At 36.1% G+C, this 18,382-nt stretch overlaps 1 protein-coding gene across 2 annotated transcripts in view; it reads right to left on the bottom strand.

Annotated features, from left to right (window-relative positions):
• Positions 1 to 7,905: 7,905 nt before the first annotated feature.
• The window catches only part of PPP1CB (protein phosphatase 1 catalytic subunit beta), a 76,645-nt gene continuing 66,168 nt past the window's right edge, over positions 7,906 to 18,382 (bottom strand). For both annotated transcript variants that reach the window (XM_072634076.1, XM_072634077.1), the window contains exons 6-8: positions 17,119 to 17,270; positions 11,036 to 11,170; positions 7,906 to 9,719 (exon numbers count right to left, since the gene is read on the bottom strand). In XM_072634076.1, coding sequence (XP_072490177.1) covers positions 9,615 to 9,719; positions 11,036 to 11,170; positions 17,119 to 17,270 — 392 coding nt within the window. In that variant the 3' untranslated portion in view covers positions 7,906 to 9,614. The remainder of the gene's footprint in view (positions 9,720 to 11,035; positions 11,171 to 17,118; positions 17,271 to 18,382) is intronic.

Below are 18,382 nucleotides of genomic sequence, written 5' to 3'. Positions count from 1 at the left end.
TAGCAAGAACAGTACTCGACAGTTGTTCCTAAAACTTCGAGTTCCAACTTCTCTTCCTCCCTCCCTCCCCACCCCTTCCCTTTGGAAGGCAAGCAATTCAATATAGGCCATATCTGTGTAGTTTTGCACATGACTTCCATAATAGTCGTGTTGTATAAGACTAACTATATTTCCCTCCATCCTATCCTGTCCCCCATTACTTCTATTCTCTCTTTTGATCCTGTCTCTCCCCAAGAGTGTTGACCTCAAATTGCTCTCTCCTCCCCATGCCCTCCTTTCCATCATCCCCCCCACCCTGCTTATCCCCTTATCCCCCACTTTCTTGCATTGTAAGATAGGTTTTCATACCAAAATGAGTGTGCATTTTATTCCTTTCTTTAGTGGAATGTAATGAGAGTAAACTTCATGTTTTTCTCACCTCCCCTCTTTTTCCCTCCACTAATAAGTCTTTTGCTTGCCTCTTTTATGAGAGATAATTTGCCCCATTCCATTTCTCCCTTTTTCCTCCCAATATATTTCTCTCTCATTGCTTGATTTCACTTTTTTAAGATATGATCCCATCCTATTCAATTCACTCTGTGCACTCTGTCTCTATGTGTGTGTGTGCGTGTGCATATGTGTGTGTGTAATCCCACCTAGTACCTAGATACTGAAAAGTTTCAAGAGTTACAAATATTGTCTTTCCATGTAGGAATGTAAACAGTTCAACTTTAGTAAGTCCCTTATGACTTCTCTTTGCTGTTTACCTTTTCAGGCTTCTCTTGATTCTTGTGTTTGAAAGTCAAATTTTCTTTTCAGCTCTGGTCTTTTCATCAAGTATGCTTGAAAGTCCTCTATTTCATTGAAAGACCAATTTTTCCCCTGAAGTATTATACTCAGTTTTGCTGGGTAGGTGATTCTTGGTTTTAGTCCTAGTTCCTTTGACTTCTGGAATATCCTATTCCATTCCCTTCGATCCCTTAATGTAGAAGCTGCTAGATCTTGTGTTATCCTGATTGTATTTCCACAATACTTGAATTGTTTTTTTCTAGCTGCTTGCAATATTTTCTCCTTGACTTGGGAACTCTGGAATTTGGCCACAATGTTCCTAGGAGTTTCTCTTTTTGGAACTCTTTCAGGCGGTGTTCTGTGGATTCCTTGAATATTTATTTTGCCCTCTGGTTCTAGAATCTCAGGGCAGTTTTCCTTGATAATTTCATGAAAGATGATGTCTAGGCTCTTTTTTTGATCATGGCTTTCAGGTAGTCCTATAATTTTTAAATTGTCTCTCCTGGATCCATTTTCCAGGTCAGTTGTTTTTCCAATGAGATATTTCACATTATCTTCCATTTTTTCATTCTTTTGGTTTTGTTTTGTGATTTCTTGGTTTCTCATAAAGTCATTAGCCTCCATCTGTTCCATTCTAATTTTTAAAGAACTATTTTCTTCAGTGAGCTTTTGAATCTCCTTTTCCATTTGGTTAATTCTGCTTTTGAAAGCATTCTTCTCCTCATTGGCTTTTTGAACCTCTTTTGCCAGTTGAGTTAGCCTATTTTTCAAGGTGTTATTTTCTTCAGCATTTTTTTGGGTCTCCTTTAGCAGGGTGTTGACCTGCTTTTCATGCTTTGCTTGCATGTCACTCATTTCTCTTCCCAGTTTTTCCTCCACCTCTATAACTTGATTTTCAAAATCCTTTTTGAGCTATTCCATGGCCTGAGCCCATTGGGTGGGCTGGGATACAGAGGCCTTGACTTCTGTGTCTTTCCCTGATGGTAAGCATTGTTCTTCCTCATCAGAAAAGAAGGGAGGAAATACCTGTTCACCAAGAAAGTAACCTTCTATAGTCTTATATATTTTCCTTTTTCTGAGCATTTTCCCAGCCAGTGACTTGCCTTCTGAATATTCTCTTCACACCCACTTTGCCTCCAGATCCGCCCAGCCAGCACCTGGGGTCTGAGATTCAAATGCTGCTTCCCAGCCTCGGGGCTTTCAGCAGGGGCAGGGCTGCTATTCAGTGTGAGATTAAGTTCAGGTGCTCAGGTTGGGGCAGGGCTCAGTTCCCTCAGGGGGTTTATGCAGAGACCTTCAACAATGGATCTGAGCTCCTGCCTGTTCTGGGAGCCCTGCTCTGCTCCCACCTCTGCTGCTGCCTCCCGAGGGGGCCTGAGTTATGAGGGCACCCCACTCCCCTCTCGGCAAGCCGAGAAGACCCTCTCACCAACCTTTGGGGCCCGTGGGTGGAGGGACCTGTGTGGCCGCTGGAGATCCCATCCTTGAAGCCAGCTTGGATTTGCTCCTCTCGGTGCTGCGCGGCCAAGGCAGGTCTGGGCTCGGCTCCGGGTCCGCAGTGCGAAGGACCTTTTGCGTCAGGTTTTCAGGGCTCTCTGGAACAGAAATCTCGTCTGCTCCGTTGTTCTGTGGCTTCTGCTGCTCCAGAATTTGTTGGGAGTTCTTTTTTACAGATATTTTATGGGCTGTGGGTTCAGAGCTAGTGTATGTGTGTCTTTCTACTCCGCCATCTTGGCTCTGCCCCGGTTAGTCTAATTTTTAAAGTGTTATTTTCTTCAGCATTTTTTTGGGTCTCCTTTAGCAAGCAGTTGACTCATTTTTCATGATTTCTTGCATCACTCTCATTTCTCTTCCCAATTTTTGCTCTACTTTTTACTTGATTTTCAAAATCCTTTCTGAGCTCTTCCATGGCCTGAGACCAATTTATATTTTTCTTGGAGGCTTTGGATGGAGGAGTTTTGACTTTGTTTCCTTCTGTTTGCATGATTTGGTCTTTCTTGTCACCAAAGTAAGATTCTATAGTCTGAATCTTTTTTTGTTTTTTTCTCATTTCCCCACCCGTTTACTTGACTTTTGGAGCTCTTTGTCAAGGTAGTTCTCTGCTTCCAGTGGGGGTGGGGGCTATACTGTAAGCTGCTGGATCCCCCCACAATCTATGGGCCTAGAGCTCCAGAAATAGTGGCTGCAGCTGCCCCTGCTGCTGCTGGGGGCTCCTCCACCCCTTCTCCCCTCTGCCACCCTGGGGCTGGACCACTCCACTCTCTTGCACTGTTCCCATAAGCTTTTGCCACTGCCCTTCCAATTTATCCTCAGCATTTTGGGATCATGAAGTCTGAAAACCACCACAGGTGTGAGACATTCAGTGACTCCAAGGCCTGCTCAAGTCCTCTCTGTGCACATGGCCCACACTGGACTGCACTCTGCTCCCAATGTGGCATGATAAGACACTTCCCAGTGACCTTCCAGGCTGCCTTGGGCTGGAGATTTGCTTCACTCTGTCATTCTGTGGGTTCTCCAGCTCCAGAATTTAAGTCATTTTTTACAGGTATTTGGCTGGGCTTGGGGGGTAACGCTCTAGAAAGTTCATGTTGTTACTCTGCCATCTTGGCTCTGCCCCCGAAGCTGAAAAGTTCTATTCCTATGACTTTATTGCAGCATAGAGGTGACCCTAAATTCTCAAAGATTATTCCAGAGGAATAAAAACTCTAATGGGATCTATCAGAACAGAATGGCTTTGGATATGATCCTGGTGACATACTCTGTTTACTGTCCAGGGAGCAGCCTAAATATGGAGTTCACCATGAGCAAGCTGACCACTAATGGATAACTACTTTGGTTACAATGATACATGAAACAAAAAATAATATGGAAAGGCTTTACTGTGAGAACCCCTTCTGCAGTGATGATTGGGTATGGCAATAAAGAGGGCTGGGGTACTAAGAGGCACTCAGATTTTAGACCATCTATAAAAACTAGATGTTGGTATTCCAAATGTTTGTTGAGCAACCAAATAACTGATAGAATATTTAAGGAACTGAACAATATTCATATTACATTCCTACTATCAATGAAATTGTAAAGTCAAAGCAGCTCTAAATTGTATAGTGATATACTAAAGACCAAATTAGGATTAAACTGTGAAAAGATTTCATGGAGGGAGCTGGACTTCAACCAGGCCTGGAAAAATTAAGTCGGAATTGGAAAACCAAAAAGGAGCCAGAATATTCCAGGAAAGAAAACCAGCCTAGATAAAAACATTACATTTGGTAATCCTCTACGTTTTATCTTCCACCCAGGTTTGAAGTGCATAGGACTACTCAATGCTTGCTGGCTATGTGAACTGGTAAGCCCTAAACTCTATAGATCAGTCTCCTTGTATCTAAAATGATAACTATATCACTGAGTAGTTGTGAAAAATGGTTTTAAACTATAAAATTCTTAATAAACGCAAGCTATCATTTCTCTTCAAGCCAGCTTCTCCTCCTGATTTATTCATTTCTTTCAATGGCACCATCATTCTGTTACTCACTCAGGCTTAAAATACTTTCATTACCTCATATCTAAGGTATTAAAACAACTTATGAATAAATCTCCCTTGTGTCATGTTTTCTCATCTTTATGTATCCTGTATTTATGCCAGGTCAGTCTCCCTGAAACAACACTTTTAACATCAATGCCACTCCTTTGCTTGAAAGCCTGCTTTGTGACATAACAGAAAGGATATCAAACAACTTTGCCTCTAACATTTAGAAAGCTGTGTGATTTTAGGCAAAGCACTTAATCTTTCAGACCCTCAGTTTCCTCACCTGTAAAACCAGGGTAAGTACCTGAACAAAACTGGCAGGAGCCTCAAATAAGAACTGAAAAACATTCAGGGGAAAAAAAAGCTTTGAAAAATCTTAAAAACTACATACCTGTCAACTATTTAAAAATACACTTTTTACAACAACCTATTAGTAATCTTTTCCCACTGCCTAAAGCAGGAAATTTTTATGTCACAGACCCCATTAAGGGTCCTTTGGCAGTCTGGTGAAAGCTATGGCTACCTTCACAGAATATTTTCAAATGAATAAAATATATAGGATTATTGAGAAAACTAATTATATCTGTACTCAAAATATAAAAATAAAATCTACAGACCCCATGGCTGAGTCCCTGGTCTTAAGAATAATGTCCAATTCTCCAACCTGGAAGTCCAGGTCTATGGCACAAACCTATTTCCCTCCCTCCCAAAATCACACTTCACGTTTTCCACTTCCCTGACATTTAAATTTTCACCATTTCCCCAATCTTGGAATACCTTTCTTGACTTCTCTAAATTCTACTCATCTTCCAAGTATCAATTCAAATCTGACCTTCTTTTAAAACATTCCTTTACTTTACTTGACTTTACAGTCAAGAATCTCTCTGGTAATGTTGTCTCACCTCTAAACAAGAAAGTCCTTGGGGACAGTGCTAGGGAACTCTACTCAGCTACAATGGTTTTTCTTTACGAACATCCTATAAATTGTTTTATTGTTTTTCTGATCTGAAATGTATTTATTTGGCATTTATATGCAGCCTTGCTTTGTTATTTCATATAGAAAGCCTGTTTTCTCTCACACCCTTTCTTTGTACCTTCTACAGAATTTATATAGAATTATAGGATTTTTTATCAGTCTACTTTCTGGGTTCCTAGATATGTCTTTCTCCTAACACAGGCTCCATACAGCTGCTATATTCATACCTTTATTCTTCTCAAACATCTACGGTGGTTCTCCCTTTGCTTATCCAATGTAACCCAAATTCCAGTTCCATACCACACTCTCATGTTTCAGTTTCTTGGCAAAATTACATTATACTCTGGCTGGGTCACTCTCAACTTTTTCTTTAACCATTCTAATCATGAAATGGTCAGGCCTGCCTTTTCAATTTTATGTGGTTCCTGTTATCACTAGATCTAACCCATCCTACCTTCTCCATGAAGCTTTTTCCTTACCATTTTCTCCCCTTTCAAAATTTCCATAATATTTTGTCTATACTATGTATAGGTGCCACACTGGGACCTTAGCAATCATATAACCTATGCTTCTATTATATGAGTGAACTGAGGCCCAGAGGGTGGTAATAAAGCCAAGCCGTGAATATGAGTTCTCCGACTCCAAATTCGGTGCAATTCGCGATACACTACACCAGCCCTCTTGGTAAAACGAATTTTAGAAGACTTTGTAGACAAAGATGAGTTGAACTGATCCTACAGACAACAGGAAGCAACTAAGTTTTTCAACAAAAAGTCAAAAATCTGGTTGCCATGCCCAGGATAGATTAGAGGTAGAGTTCCTAACCTGGGATACATATATTCCCAAAGGTTATGAAATAAGTATGGAGAACATTTCACAAACAGCTATAATATCCTACTGAAATATTCCCAAAGTAGTAGTGCTAGTGAAAAAACACTGTGTACAAAGAGAGCTTTATGAAAAATTAATCCTTTTCATAAGTGTATGTGGCATAGTAAGCTCAAGAATTTCTTTTCATATTGAATAGGATGCAGGGAACATTACTGAACATTTACGCAAACTGACAAAGTTTGGAAATCCCTTGGATTAGAAGGAAGAGACTGATGTGAGAACCAGCTAAAGAAGATACTGCATTTATTCAGTTATCAGGTTAAAGTGGTGGCAACAAGGACAATGGAGATATTTTGAAGAAAAGTGACTAGATTTGGTGATGACATATATTTGAAGGTAGAATTTAAAATGATACAATGACCTTATCACAACCTATGATCCAGCTTTGCCTCTATAAAATGAAAGTGACTGGGAGTCAGGGTAGATTAAATAATCCATGAGTTCCTTTCAACCTTAAAACCTAGGATCCCATAAATCAAAGAATGTTAGAAATGAAACATTATGTTTGTGTAGAAAATTTCCAAATATATCTTAGCTGTTTTTAGATGATGACTGAAACCTGACTCTAGTAGAAGAAGGTAATAATAGTATTTAGTGCTAAATATCTCCTCTGAAGTCAAGAGCCTTGTTACTATACCAGCATTGGTTTGGACATGGTCAACATGGGCAATACATAATGAAAGCTGAAGCAGTCAAGTCACACTTCTCTTAAAAACAACAAAAATTTGTATAAAGAAGATGATCTACATATTTTTTAAAATGTCACTGCTATCTTTTGGTATTTGGTATTATTTAGGCTATTTATGTAAACTTATAGTTTTTAAGATTATTATTATTCTGAAGCCTTGTGTTTTAAGTTTAATGCTTGGGGTAAAGGAACACTCTGAATTAGTGACACCAGAATTATAGGACTTTTGTTAAAAAAAGAAATTGTTTTATTACTTTTAAGTACATAGCAATATGTAACAGTGGAGCCAAGTAGATAAACATTTGTAATGAACACATTAGCTGAATGCAAATAATGTTGCTAAAGTGGTTAAGAGGGGTTAAAAAATTTCTTGAGTAGGCTAACACACTCCCCAAATAATTTAGCTTATTTCTCCTCCTAGTTTAGTTTATACCCTCTTCTAACTTAGTTTATACTATAAAAATTTATATAATTAGCCATCTTTTTTCACAGAATGTATAGAGGTAAATTTCACTCCTATTTGAATTTTTACAAATTCCCAATCAAATGAATTTGAATCAATGAGGTTTGAATGTATCACGTACAGTTAACAAAAGATACGTTTCCAACTTTCATGCCATCTAAAACACATTTTCCAAGCCTTCCTTTATATATACCCACACCAAAAACATACTGAATCTAGATGAAGAATCTACTTGAAGAATCTACTATTCAGTTTCAGCTCTGATTACTACTGGAATAAACTGACATTTAAAATCAAGTTAAACAAAATACTGTTGTTAAATTTAACCCAATATACGAGGAATGAAGCAATGATAGTAGCATTTACATTTTTTATATATGTTTATATGTATGTCTATAGACAGCTACACAGATATCTATATCTACATGTATATAGATAGAGATAGTCTATAGTATAGACATTTTTCTGAAGAGGCATTGAGCCAGCATACATAAAGTCTATAATGACAAGTCCTTCAAAGAAAAGTGTGTTGTTGTGGTTATTGGTGTTTGTTTAAAATTTCATTGCAAAGAAAAAAGACAAATAACCAGTCAGGCTTCAAATCAATTAGACAACTTTTACTAAATGGAAAATAAAACAACTACATTTGAAATATGCCTTTAAAACAAAATGGAATTAGAAAAGAGACATCTATTTTAAAGAACTTTTTCACTGTGTCAAAAATCAAATATCTCTTGCATTATATAACGTGCCAATTCAAATGTAAGTTACTAGAATCCTCAATTTAACATTTTCAAAGACAATATTAAAGAGTTTTACATCTATTGTAGCACATTCAGAATGGCATTATAAATCTGTTATCTTTCTCCAAGCTTACAAATTTGACAATGTTCAATAAAAACCTTTATAATTACATTCAGTAAAGAACCACAAATCTGTGTCTTCCAATTTTCATCTTACTAAGAACTTTTAAGTGACTTTTTCACACCTTGCCATTTGCTAATGTTAACCCTTAAAAAGGGGAGGGGAGAAAAGAACAGTAAAAGAAATACAGCAATAAACTCTTGATCATGTACAGAAATTATTGCTACGATAGTACACTACAAAGCATAAGTCTATACAGTAATAATGTATGAACTTTGATCATGAAAATCCAGGAGGATAAAATCTTTAGTGATATAAGCCTTACAATCGCATACAACATCCACATGGCAATACTAGACAGTTAAGCACCCAATATCCATATAGTTGACAGTGTCCCACCAATCAGCATCCATTTAAATACATCCCTTCTTTAAGAAAAATTTAAAAAAGAAAATATCAGCTTTCTGAGGCTTATCAAAAAAGGATCCTCACATTCTAGGGATCTACAAAAAATGTTCTGATGCAGGTGAGGGTGTTACCTGAAAGCTAAGCATGCCAAAAGGTGTTTCGTGCTAATTAAATCTAAAGCCAAGGTACCACATAATCACATTACTAACTAATTGGGTAATACTATTTGAGCCTTATCTTAAAGTTAAATGAAATGCTACTGCACAATATAGCATTAATAAGTTAAAATATTATAGTGCGCAAGTCCAAATCAGTGGCAATTTAAGTAAAAAGCAAAAAGTTTACTGTCAGCTGGTCAGATTGCTCAGTCAAGTTGCTTAAGTTACTAGATCGGACCTAGTTTGCATGTTTTTATTCACTATCACTGTATATTATCCTTTTAAAAAAGTATAACGGGCTGCATATTTACTAAGTTAAACAGGTAAACAGTTCAATAAGCAAGGGAAAATAAGTCAGTGGCTGTTTTTAAAAGCCCCTCCCCACATTTCACTTCCAAAAAAATCTAGGGAAAATGAAAACCAGTTGCCATTATTCTAGCTTTAAAAAATCCAAAACAAACCTCCCCCCACCCCCCAAACAAACCCAAAGTAATTAAACAATCAAGCAACACTAAAAACCACATTACACAAGTGGATCATCATGCTTTCATCTGGTTTAACTATCACATCTAGTTTTAACTGGGATGCTTTTCAACTTTAAAAACCATGATAAGTGCATATGGAACCTTAATGGGTATTTTTGAATCCGGATTTAACTTTGCTGGATATTAAAACAGAGTATACTTATTACAATACAGTGTTGCACATCTTTCTACTAGAAAAAAAAATTGAAGATCCTTTACCCGTCTCTTAAGTTAAATGTGTGTGACATCATAAAGAGTGTCAAATGGCTGGATGGTTTTACAGTGCACACTTATATATTATGGAGTTTTGTCCTTGACAGATCTAATGGGTTCTCTACACAGATCCTTTCTTCACCTTTTCTTCGGGGGATTAGCTGTTCGAGGTGGAGTGACAGGACGTCCAGAATTCAGTCCGCCATACTGGTACTTGGCTTTCTTTTCAGATGGTTTTAGTATCTGTAGCAAAGAATTTATCAAGAAAGTGTCATACGAATTATGATAAAATAGTGTGATGACAGAAATGTTTAGTATTTTTTGAATCCTATCTGGAGAAAATACCTCCAAAAGAGGAAATAAGAAAAGATCCTTAAAGACTGTTAACTTTTTTTATCTGTAGTTTCATATGACTGAGCATACTGTCCTGAACAAAATTACTGTCCATAGTTTTAATTTAGGGAGAATCACTCTTTCAAGTTACTATAGGTCTATCACATGGGTCTAGATATAAAAGTCTTCCCCCACACCTAATCCCAGTAAGGGCAATAAAATAAATGAAAAGTGTTAATAAGAAAACGAAAAATAAAACTTTTCACGTAAAATATTTCATATGGTACTTTTATATAATAGTCTTCTAGCATATACCTACATTGTTTTAGGTATACATTCTGTATTTAATCAATGTCACAAGAAATTAATGTGTGCAACTCTATTTAAGATAAGAAGATTTGAGTATATATATAATTGTTGAATTAAAACTGATAGAAGACATTGATCTAACACTGCATTATTGATCATTAAATTGCAACTGCAATTTGTAAACAAAAACTTCACTACTAAATTGGACTAATGGAGGAGGGAAGGAAACTGTCTAAATTAGTGGAATTTATATTATATAATTTCTTTAGAAAGTTTTTTATTTCATATATAATTTCTATTTTAACAGTGTTAAAAATTAAGTTCTACTTTAATGAGCAAATAAGAAGAATAATTTTTAACAGACATTTTAACTCTAGAGCAGTCATCATTTTCTGTATACTTTTACGCTGAATAATGTTTACTGAAAGCTGATTTAGGTTTCCTGTGGTTCACTAAGTTACTTAACTTCTGAGCAAAGAGAGCTCTCATTCCTTAAATTTTCTTAAAGCATTTATTTTGTTTGGATTTTTTATCTGATCCTATCACATTCTATAGTGAAATAATATTCATTTTTATAAATGCTGCATCCTTTCCTCCTTCATCCATAAAATTACAGGTTTCTTAATTAAGAACAGGAAGAGAAGTGGTCTCTTTTGTCCTCAGAGTACCTTGCAGACTGCAGCCATTTAATAATTTTTACTTAAAGAGAATTATTTCAAAAGCATCCACTATATTTTACATATAGAGCAACTATAAAGTAGACAATGCCTTACTAACTAAAAATAGTTATTGTTAGCTTAGAAGTTAATTCAGGTTTTCACAAAATCTAGTGTTTTACTGCACTTCTACCAGGGAAAAAAAGTCAAAAGCCATCAAGAAAAGATATTCAGGGGACTGTTTGAATATCAATACCATACCTGAAATGAACACATCAAAGTTTCATCCACACTCATCATTCCACCAGCATTATCAAATTCGCCACAGTAATTTGGGGCTGAAAATAAGGTTACCAGCTGTCGCTTGGCAAAAAATTCATATCCATCTTCAACCACCTATCAAAATAAAATGTTAATTTATAATTAATTCCTGATTGTCAATATTAATATAGTGAAGTAATAATATAATCCAAAAATAGTGAGCAATGGAAAAAATATTTTTTAAAAATTCAGAATGCACTGTGTAACTTTTGTGGGTAAAGGGAGAATATTCACAGATCACACCATTTTCCATACTCATTTTTGGACACTTCGATGTTAACTTCATGGATACTTTAGGAGGGGCATTCCCTAGTACACGTAATAGATTCTAGCAATCCTATGACATGCCTAAAACCTATCCCTTTCTTCCTATTTTCCCTTTTGTGAGGACATAATCCTTCCAGGTACTCAGGCTCTGAACCTCAATTGTCTTCAGTGGTTGACTCTATACCTTACTCTCTATGTATCCAATCAGTTGTTAAACCTTGTCTGTTTTCCTACCATATTTTGGAATCTCTACCTTCCTATAAAATGAAGCTCAAGTGATACCCTTACAAGCAAGGCTTTTTCTCTTCACTACTTACTGGACCTTCCCTGGATCCGAAGTTACTTGTTATATATTTCATATTTACTAATTTTCATAAATGTTGTTTTACTCAATATAATGTAAGCTCCTTAACAGCAAGAGATATTTCATTTTTGTCCTTGTATTCCCTGTACCTAGCACAATGTCTTGCACATACAAGTGATTAATATATTACTATTGAATGAATGGATTCTAACACGTTATGAAACCTGTGGATAGCAAGAACAATGAATGCCTTCTCAGGACATGCATCATTATTTAACCATAAAAATCTCAATTCAAAGAAAGATGCTTATAAATAGGAGGTTAATAAAGAAAGTAGGAATATAATTTCTAAAAGCTTTTTTGTCTTATTTCCCATTCTCTATTTTAATTGCATAATTACATACTGAGAAAACACCAGTTTAAATTGGCAAGTTATTTTGAAAAGATATTAGACAACTGATTTTCTGTAATTTCACTGATTTTCCCCTAAGACTTTTATATTATAATTTCTAGAAATCCTTCATTTTCATTTGTGATTGATCCTCAATAAAGGACTTGATTCCAAACACAAAGAGCTTTAAATTCTCATAACCAAAATCTGTTAATAATTTTTAAACTTTGTACTAGGAAAAGTCACTTTAAAATATTGTTTCAATTCATTTCTGAAAGTAAAACATCCTTTATAATGCAAATCATTATCATGGTATTTTGTCATTTTCTGACAAGGGAAGTATGGTCAGCTTGTAGTGTGCACGTAAGAGAGGAATATCTAAGAAGATGTGGCAACATAAAAAGAAGCCAGATTAAGAAGATCTTTAGAAGCTACAAACATAAAACAGCTTATATTTTATTCTGGAGAAAATAGGGAGCCACCAGAACTCACTGGTGAGAAGGAGGAAGGAGGTCACATGATCAGACATAAGCTTCAGAAAAATCACCTTGGCAGCTGCAGGGAGTATAGACTTGGGCAGGGAAACTAGTTAAAAGGTTATTCTGTATTAGTCTAAACAAGAGGTAATGAGGACCCGAACTAGGGAGTAGCTATCTTACTATACAGAAAAAGCATGTTGCCATAAGTAGACTGTTCCACACATTACCTCCTCCCCTCAAGAAGCTTGGTGGGCTGCTGCCCCTCCACAGCTCTAAGACCCAGAAGCCTGAGCACCTCCAATATCTGGGGCCTCACACAGTGCTTACCCTGACCCCAGCCCCCATCAGCCAGAGCAACTTCAGCATCTGGAGCAGAGGACACCTGCTCAGGACTGCACTGGTGCTGCTGCCACCCAACTGGTGAGGGGTGGAATGTGGGGTGTTCCTGCTGCCCATTCCCAGGAGAATCAGATTTGCATAATGCAAAATTACTAAAAGTGAGAATTACTTGTATATGAAAGATATCAGAAAAGTAGAAATACATGGCAATGAACTGGATATGTGGGATAAGTGAGAATAAAGAATCATGGATAACATGGAGGTGGTCAGTCTGGATGACTAGGAAAAAAGTTGTGTCCCCCACTATAACAGGGAAGTTCAAGACAGTAGAAAAAAAAAATAGAGTTCCATTTTAAAAGTGATGAATATGAGGTAACAACGGGACATCCAGTTTTAAAAAAAATGTTCAAAACACAGATGTGGAACTTTAGCTCAGGAGAGACCAGAGCTTGAGATGCAAACCTAGGAATCATCTGCATAGAAATGATTATTGAACTGACTGGAGCTGATGAGATCACCAAGAAGGATAGGACAAAAAGAGATGAGAACAGGGTCTAAGACAGAGCCTTGAAGAAAACTCCCTACCCCACCCCCTTCAATAGGAGCAAGGTAGGAAGAGGCATAGTCAACAGAGAGACAGAGAAAAGAGGTGTCACAAAAACCTAGAAAGCAAAGAGTATATGGGAGAAGTTAATCAACAGTGTCAAATGCTCTTTTAATTTTCTAATAAAATCTCTCTTTATATCTAGGTCATGTATCCATTCTGACCTTATCATGGTAAAAGGTGTAGGTCCACGCCCAATTTCTATTGTACTGCTTTTCAGTTTTCCCAACAATGTTTTTTATTTTACCAAATAATAAATTCTTATCCCAAAATCTTAAGTCTTTACATTTGTCCAATACAAAGTTAGTATGTTTATTTGCTGCTGTAATTTGTTAGGCCTACTCTATTCTATTGATCTGCCTTTTTTTATTTCTTAGCCCAGTACTAGATAGTTTTGATAATTACTGCCTTGTAATACAGTTTGAGATCTGGTACTGCTAATCCCTCCTTCCTTTACACTTTTTATCATTATTTCCTTGGACATTCTTGACTTTTTGTTTTTCCAAATGAATTTTGTTTTTATTTTTTCTAATTCAGTAAAATAATTGTTTTGGTAACTTAATTGAGATGGCATTGAATATATAAATTCATTTGGGTAAAACTGTAATTTTTATTATATTGGCCCTGGCTACCCATGAACAATTAATATCTATCCTATTACTTACTCATCAGACTTATGGACAGGTGAACAATTTATGAATAAGAGATAGCAATATTAGGTATAAAATGGATAATTTTTAATTACATTAAATTTTAAAAGTTTTGTAGAAATATAACAAAAATAGCCAAAGTTAGAAAAGCAGAAAATTGGGGGGAAAATTTTATAGACAGTTTATCAGATAAAGGTCTCACATCTGAAATATATAAGAACTTGGTCAAATCTATAAGAATATGAGTCATTCTCCAATTGATAAATAGTCAAAGGATATGAACAGGCAGTTTTTTCCAATGAAGAAATCAAAACAATTTATAGTCATACAAAATGCTGTAAATCATTACTGATTACAGAAATGCAGATTAAAACAACCTTGAGATATCATTTTACACCTATCAGATTGGCTAAGATGATAGATGGGGCAAGTGATAAATGTTGGAGGGGATGTGGAAAAACTGGGCCACTAACAGCACTGTTGGTGAAATTGTAAGATTGTGGCAAAGTAGGAGGGGAAGGATCACACTAGGCAAAAAACATTTCCCCCAACATACAGAATAGTGGTGACTGATGTGCATATATTATCAAGTTATTAATCATTCTTGGCAATGATACACTAAATACATTCATAGTTTAGGTGTCAACATTTAAAGAAACTGTTCTGACAAAATAAGACACCCATGTACTTTAAAAATAAAACATTTCTCTCAAAATAGAAGCTATCTTGTTTAACTGGATATTCAAGATGCTCAGTCCAAATATAAATATCATAAGTTACTACAAATATATAAAAACTATGTCAGAAAAGACTATTCAAAATGTTTCCAATTTCATAATTTGGCACCTGGTAGCTAAATTTTGGGGTTAATCTGATTTCTGATATTCAAATACTTGTAAGAAATTATACTTCTTAAAACTGAAGGCAAATTAGTAAAATTTACATTAAAAAAAGCTGATATTAGGAGACAGGACAAATATCATTCTATAATGATCAACAAGAATTATTAATTATCTTCTATATTCCAGACACTGTACTACTAGATGTGAGGATACAAATTCAAAAGCAAAATTAGTCCCAGCCATAAAAAAGCTTATGTTCTATCAGGGTAACAACATGTATACATCTAATATAAAAAATGAACAGGAAATCATTGGTAAGGGGAACAGGAAGGTACTAGCAGGTTGCTGTTTGTATTTCATTCTCAATGAGGACCATGACATTAGGGAGATTATGCCATGACAAGCAAGTGAATTGGATTTAAAGGGGTGGGAGTGGGGGGTTATGCAAAGTCATCAGCCTCACCTTCACCTCTGAAACCATCTGAGCCCAGGGCCAGATATATATCAGAACTGCCAGATGGCCCAGAATGCAGTGGGGAAACTTGGCCTTGCAAGCTAGTCTTTAACAGGTCCCAGTTTGACTGAGGCAACATCTACTCAGTGATTAAAGTTTAATAAGAAATGAGGCAAAGACTGGCCTCTTAAAAAAAAAAAAAAGATCTGGGAGGGGAAGACCCCCAGGGTTTCTGGCAAAAACAGAAATAAATGACTGCTATTTACATTCATCCTGAGCCAATCAGGACCTGCACAATGACCAAGTAGGGCTTGGCTTGGGACCTATTACTGGTCAATCCACAAGAGCTAAAGTAATTTAGAGAGTCAGAGTGAACTGGAGTTAAGACTGGTCCTTAAGAGAAAAGGAGGAAAAAAAAAATCAGAGATAAAAATTTTATATTCCCTTTGAGGTGTGATACCTTACGTGGACAGAGGGAAAGGAAAGGAAGAAATGAGAGGGAAAGGAGGGGAGGAAGGGGAGGAAAAGAGGGAAGGAAGAAAGAAGGGAGAGAGGGAATGAAGAAAGAAGGATGAGATGGAGGGAGGGAAGAAGGAAGGAAGGAAAGAAAGAAGACAGACAGACAGACTTGTTGCCCAATTGGCCAGGTGTACATTTTTGGGCCCCAGTGGGCAGCATCTTTCTACTCACAGAAGTTGCTGTTTGGCCTTCATTCCCATTGAAGACCATAACATCAGGGAGGTGATGTCATGACATAGAAGTGAATTGGATTTAAAAGCAGATAGAGATTTCAATTAAGGCCTTATGTAAGTTTTTTGCTTGAACCAAGTTTTGAAAGTAACAAGGGAATTTCCTATCACAAGAGACAGCCATGCAAAGATTTTTACCCTAAAAATAATTTTTCAAAGATATATGCCATGTCAGTTGAGGCTTAACTGGAATATTCTCATGTAATTATTAGAAAACGTTTTCTTTAATTAATTAATAGCACGAGAAAGTTAGATTATTTTTTAAAGAAAACAAATGACCAAGACAAACATGGTTAAGTATTTTTTTTTAATAAGTTTTCAGAAAATTACATAACAAAATAAACTAAACAGACAAATTAGAAATCTGTTTCTAATCCTTGCCAATGCTTACAAGGTCTAAGATTAGGTTAACAGATTAGAGTCATAAAATCATTAGAATGTGAAGTCCTTGAGAGCAGGGATCTTCACTTCTGTTTTTGTACACCAAGTCTGGCACCACAAAAAGTACTTAATAATTCAGTGGCAGATGTTAATTATGTAAAGCAGGGGTCTAGTTTGCCCAAGGCCAGCTGCCTGTTTTTGCAAGGCAGAGCTAAGAATGATTTTTACCTTTTTAAATACAACAAAACATTATTTAAAAATGTAAAACCCATTCTTTGCTTGTGGAAGTAGCATGTAAAACATGGTAAAAATATATCCCTTTATAAATTTTTAAAGAAAAACTTCTATTCCAGTAGAATATAAACTCCTTAAGGCAGGGAATGTTTTGTTTTTCTATTCTTATTCCCAGCACTTAGCTTAGAGTCTTGCATATGGTCACTTAATAAAATACTTGTTAAAATAAATTAGCCACAAGGAACAAAGGTATCTCTCTTACTAAGTCCACTTGATGGGGTAAAAACATTAAGAAACATTTATCAAAACAAGTTTTAGATTTTTCATACCTGATGAGCTCGACAAATTAAGTCCAAGTCATGACGATTCAGAAATTTACTGACCACATCAGCCCCAAATGTGAAAGAAACACCACGATCATTTTCTCCCCAACCTTGTACATCCTTATCTGGGTCAGACCACAGCAAATCACAAAGTAAACCTTGAAAAAGACAGCAGTGAAAAAATTACTAAAATATGACACAGAAGTATTCTATCTTAAACTCTCAACCATTGAATCACCCTGACGCTGGCATTCAAGGCCATCCCATTTATTACCTGGATCCAATCTACCTGCTGTCCTGCCTGGTTTTTTACACCTCCCCTTCAACAAACCAGAACATCAACGTCTTCTAGTCTTAAAATTCTCCCACTATATAACTTTACTCAAGTCAATCCTCTATGCTATCTAGAGTATCATCACTCCATCTACTGAAGTAAAGCACATGCGTAACTTAACCACCTTCTTTTCATACAATTATATTGTATCCTACCCAATCTCACTGGACTGTAAATTCCCTGAAGGCAGAGTATTAAGTCAACTTTCACTTTATACTATGCCAAGCTCATGACAGGAGTTTATTTTTAACTTTATAAAGCTGAATACTCAAATATCCTTAACTTATAAAATTCAGTACTCAACTCAGCTTTTTGAACACATCTACTTCTTTCCCTCCAAGTCATTAAAACCACCATAAACAAACTAGTAGCAAAGAGTATGATATTGGTAAAGCAGTGGTATAGAGCAAAAATGCTAACTTTAGAAAGGTTAAGATCTTGGGTCTGGCCAAGAACAGATGTCTTAACTCTGAGCAAATTCTTAAATCTATTTAAATAATTGTCCTAATCTAGGAACTAGAGAACTGCCTATACTACCTACCTCACAGAAGGTACTTTTTAAACTGTGAATCATTATGTAAATGTTAGTTATTATTCTCAGTAAGACCCCAATATACAAGTATACATTTATTACTGTCCACGAACACAGTGAGGAATAACTACCCATAGTAGACGATGCTCACATTTAATAAAATAAGACCTACACATGGCAGTACCTAAGTAAAAGACACAATGATGGATTTAGGATCTCAATGATATGGGGTATGTCTTCCAATAGTGCAGATTATAAACCCATCTAGTATAATTTCTGTTGACATTCTTCTATAAATTTTATCGAAGGGATGGGAATCTAATATACTGGAGGCTTATTCTATTTCTACTCCATGTCTTTTGACATTGAATGGATACCAGTGGAGGACAAGGTGGTTTTCTTTC

Source organism: Notamacropus eugenii, chromosome 1 (genome assembly GCF_028372415.1).
Source record: "Notamacropus eugenii isolate mMacEug1 chromosome 1, mMacEug1.pri_v2, whole genome shotgun sequence".
Classification (NCBI taxonomy): Eukaryota; Metazoa; Chordata; class Mammalia; order Diprotodontia; family Macropodidae; genus Notamacropus; species Notamacropus eugenii.
This window is presented reverse-complemented; position numbering and strand designations above follow the sequence as displayed.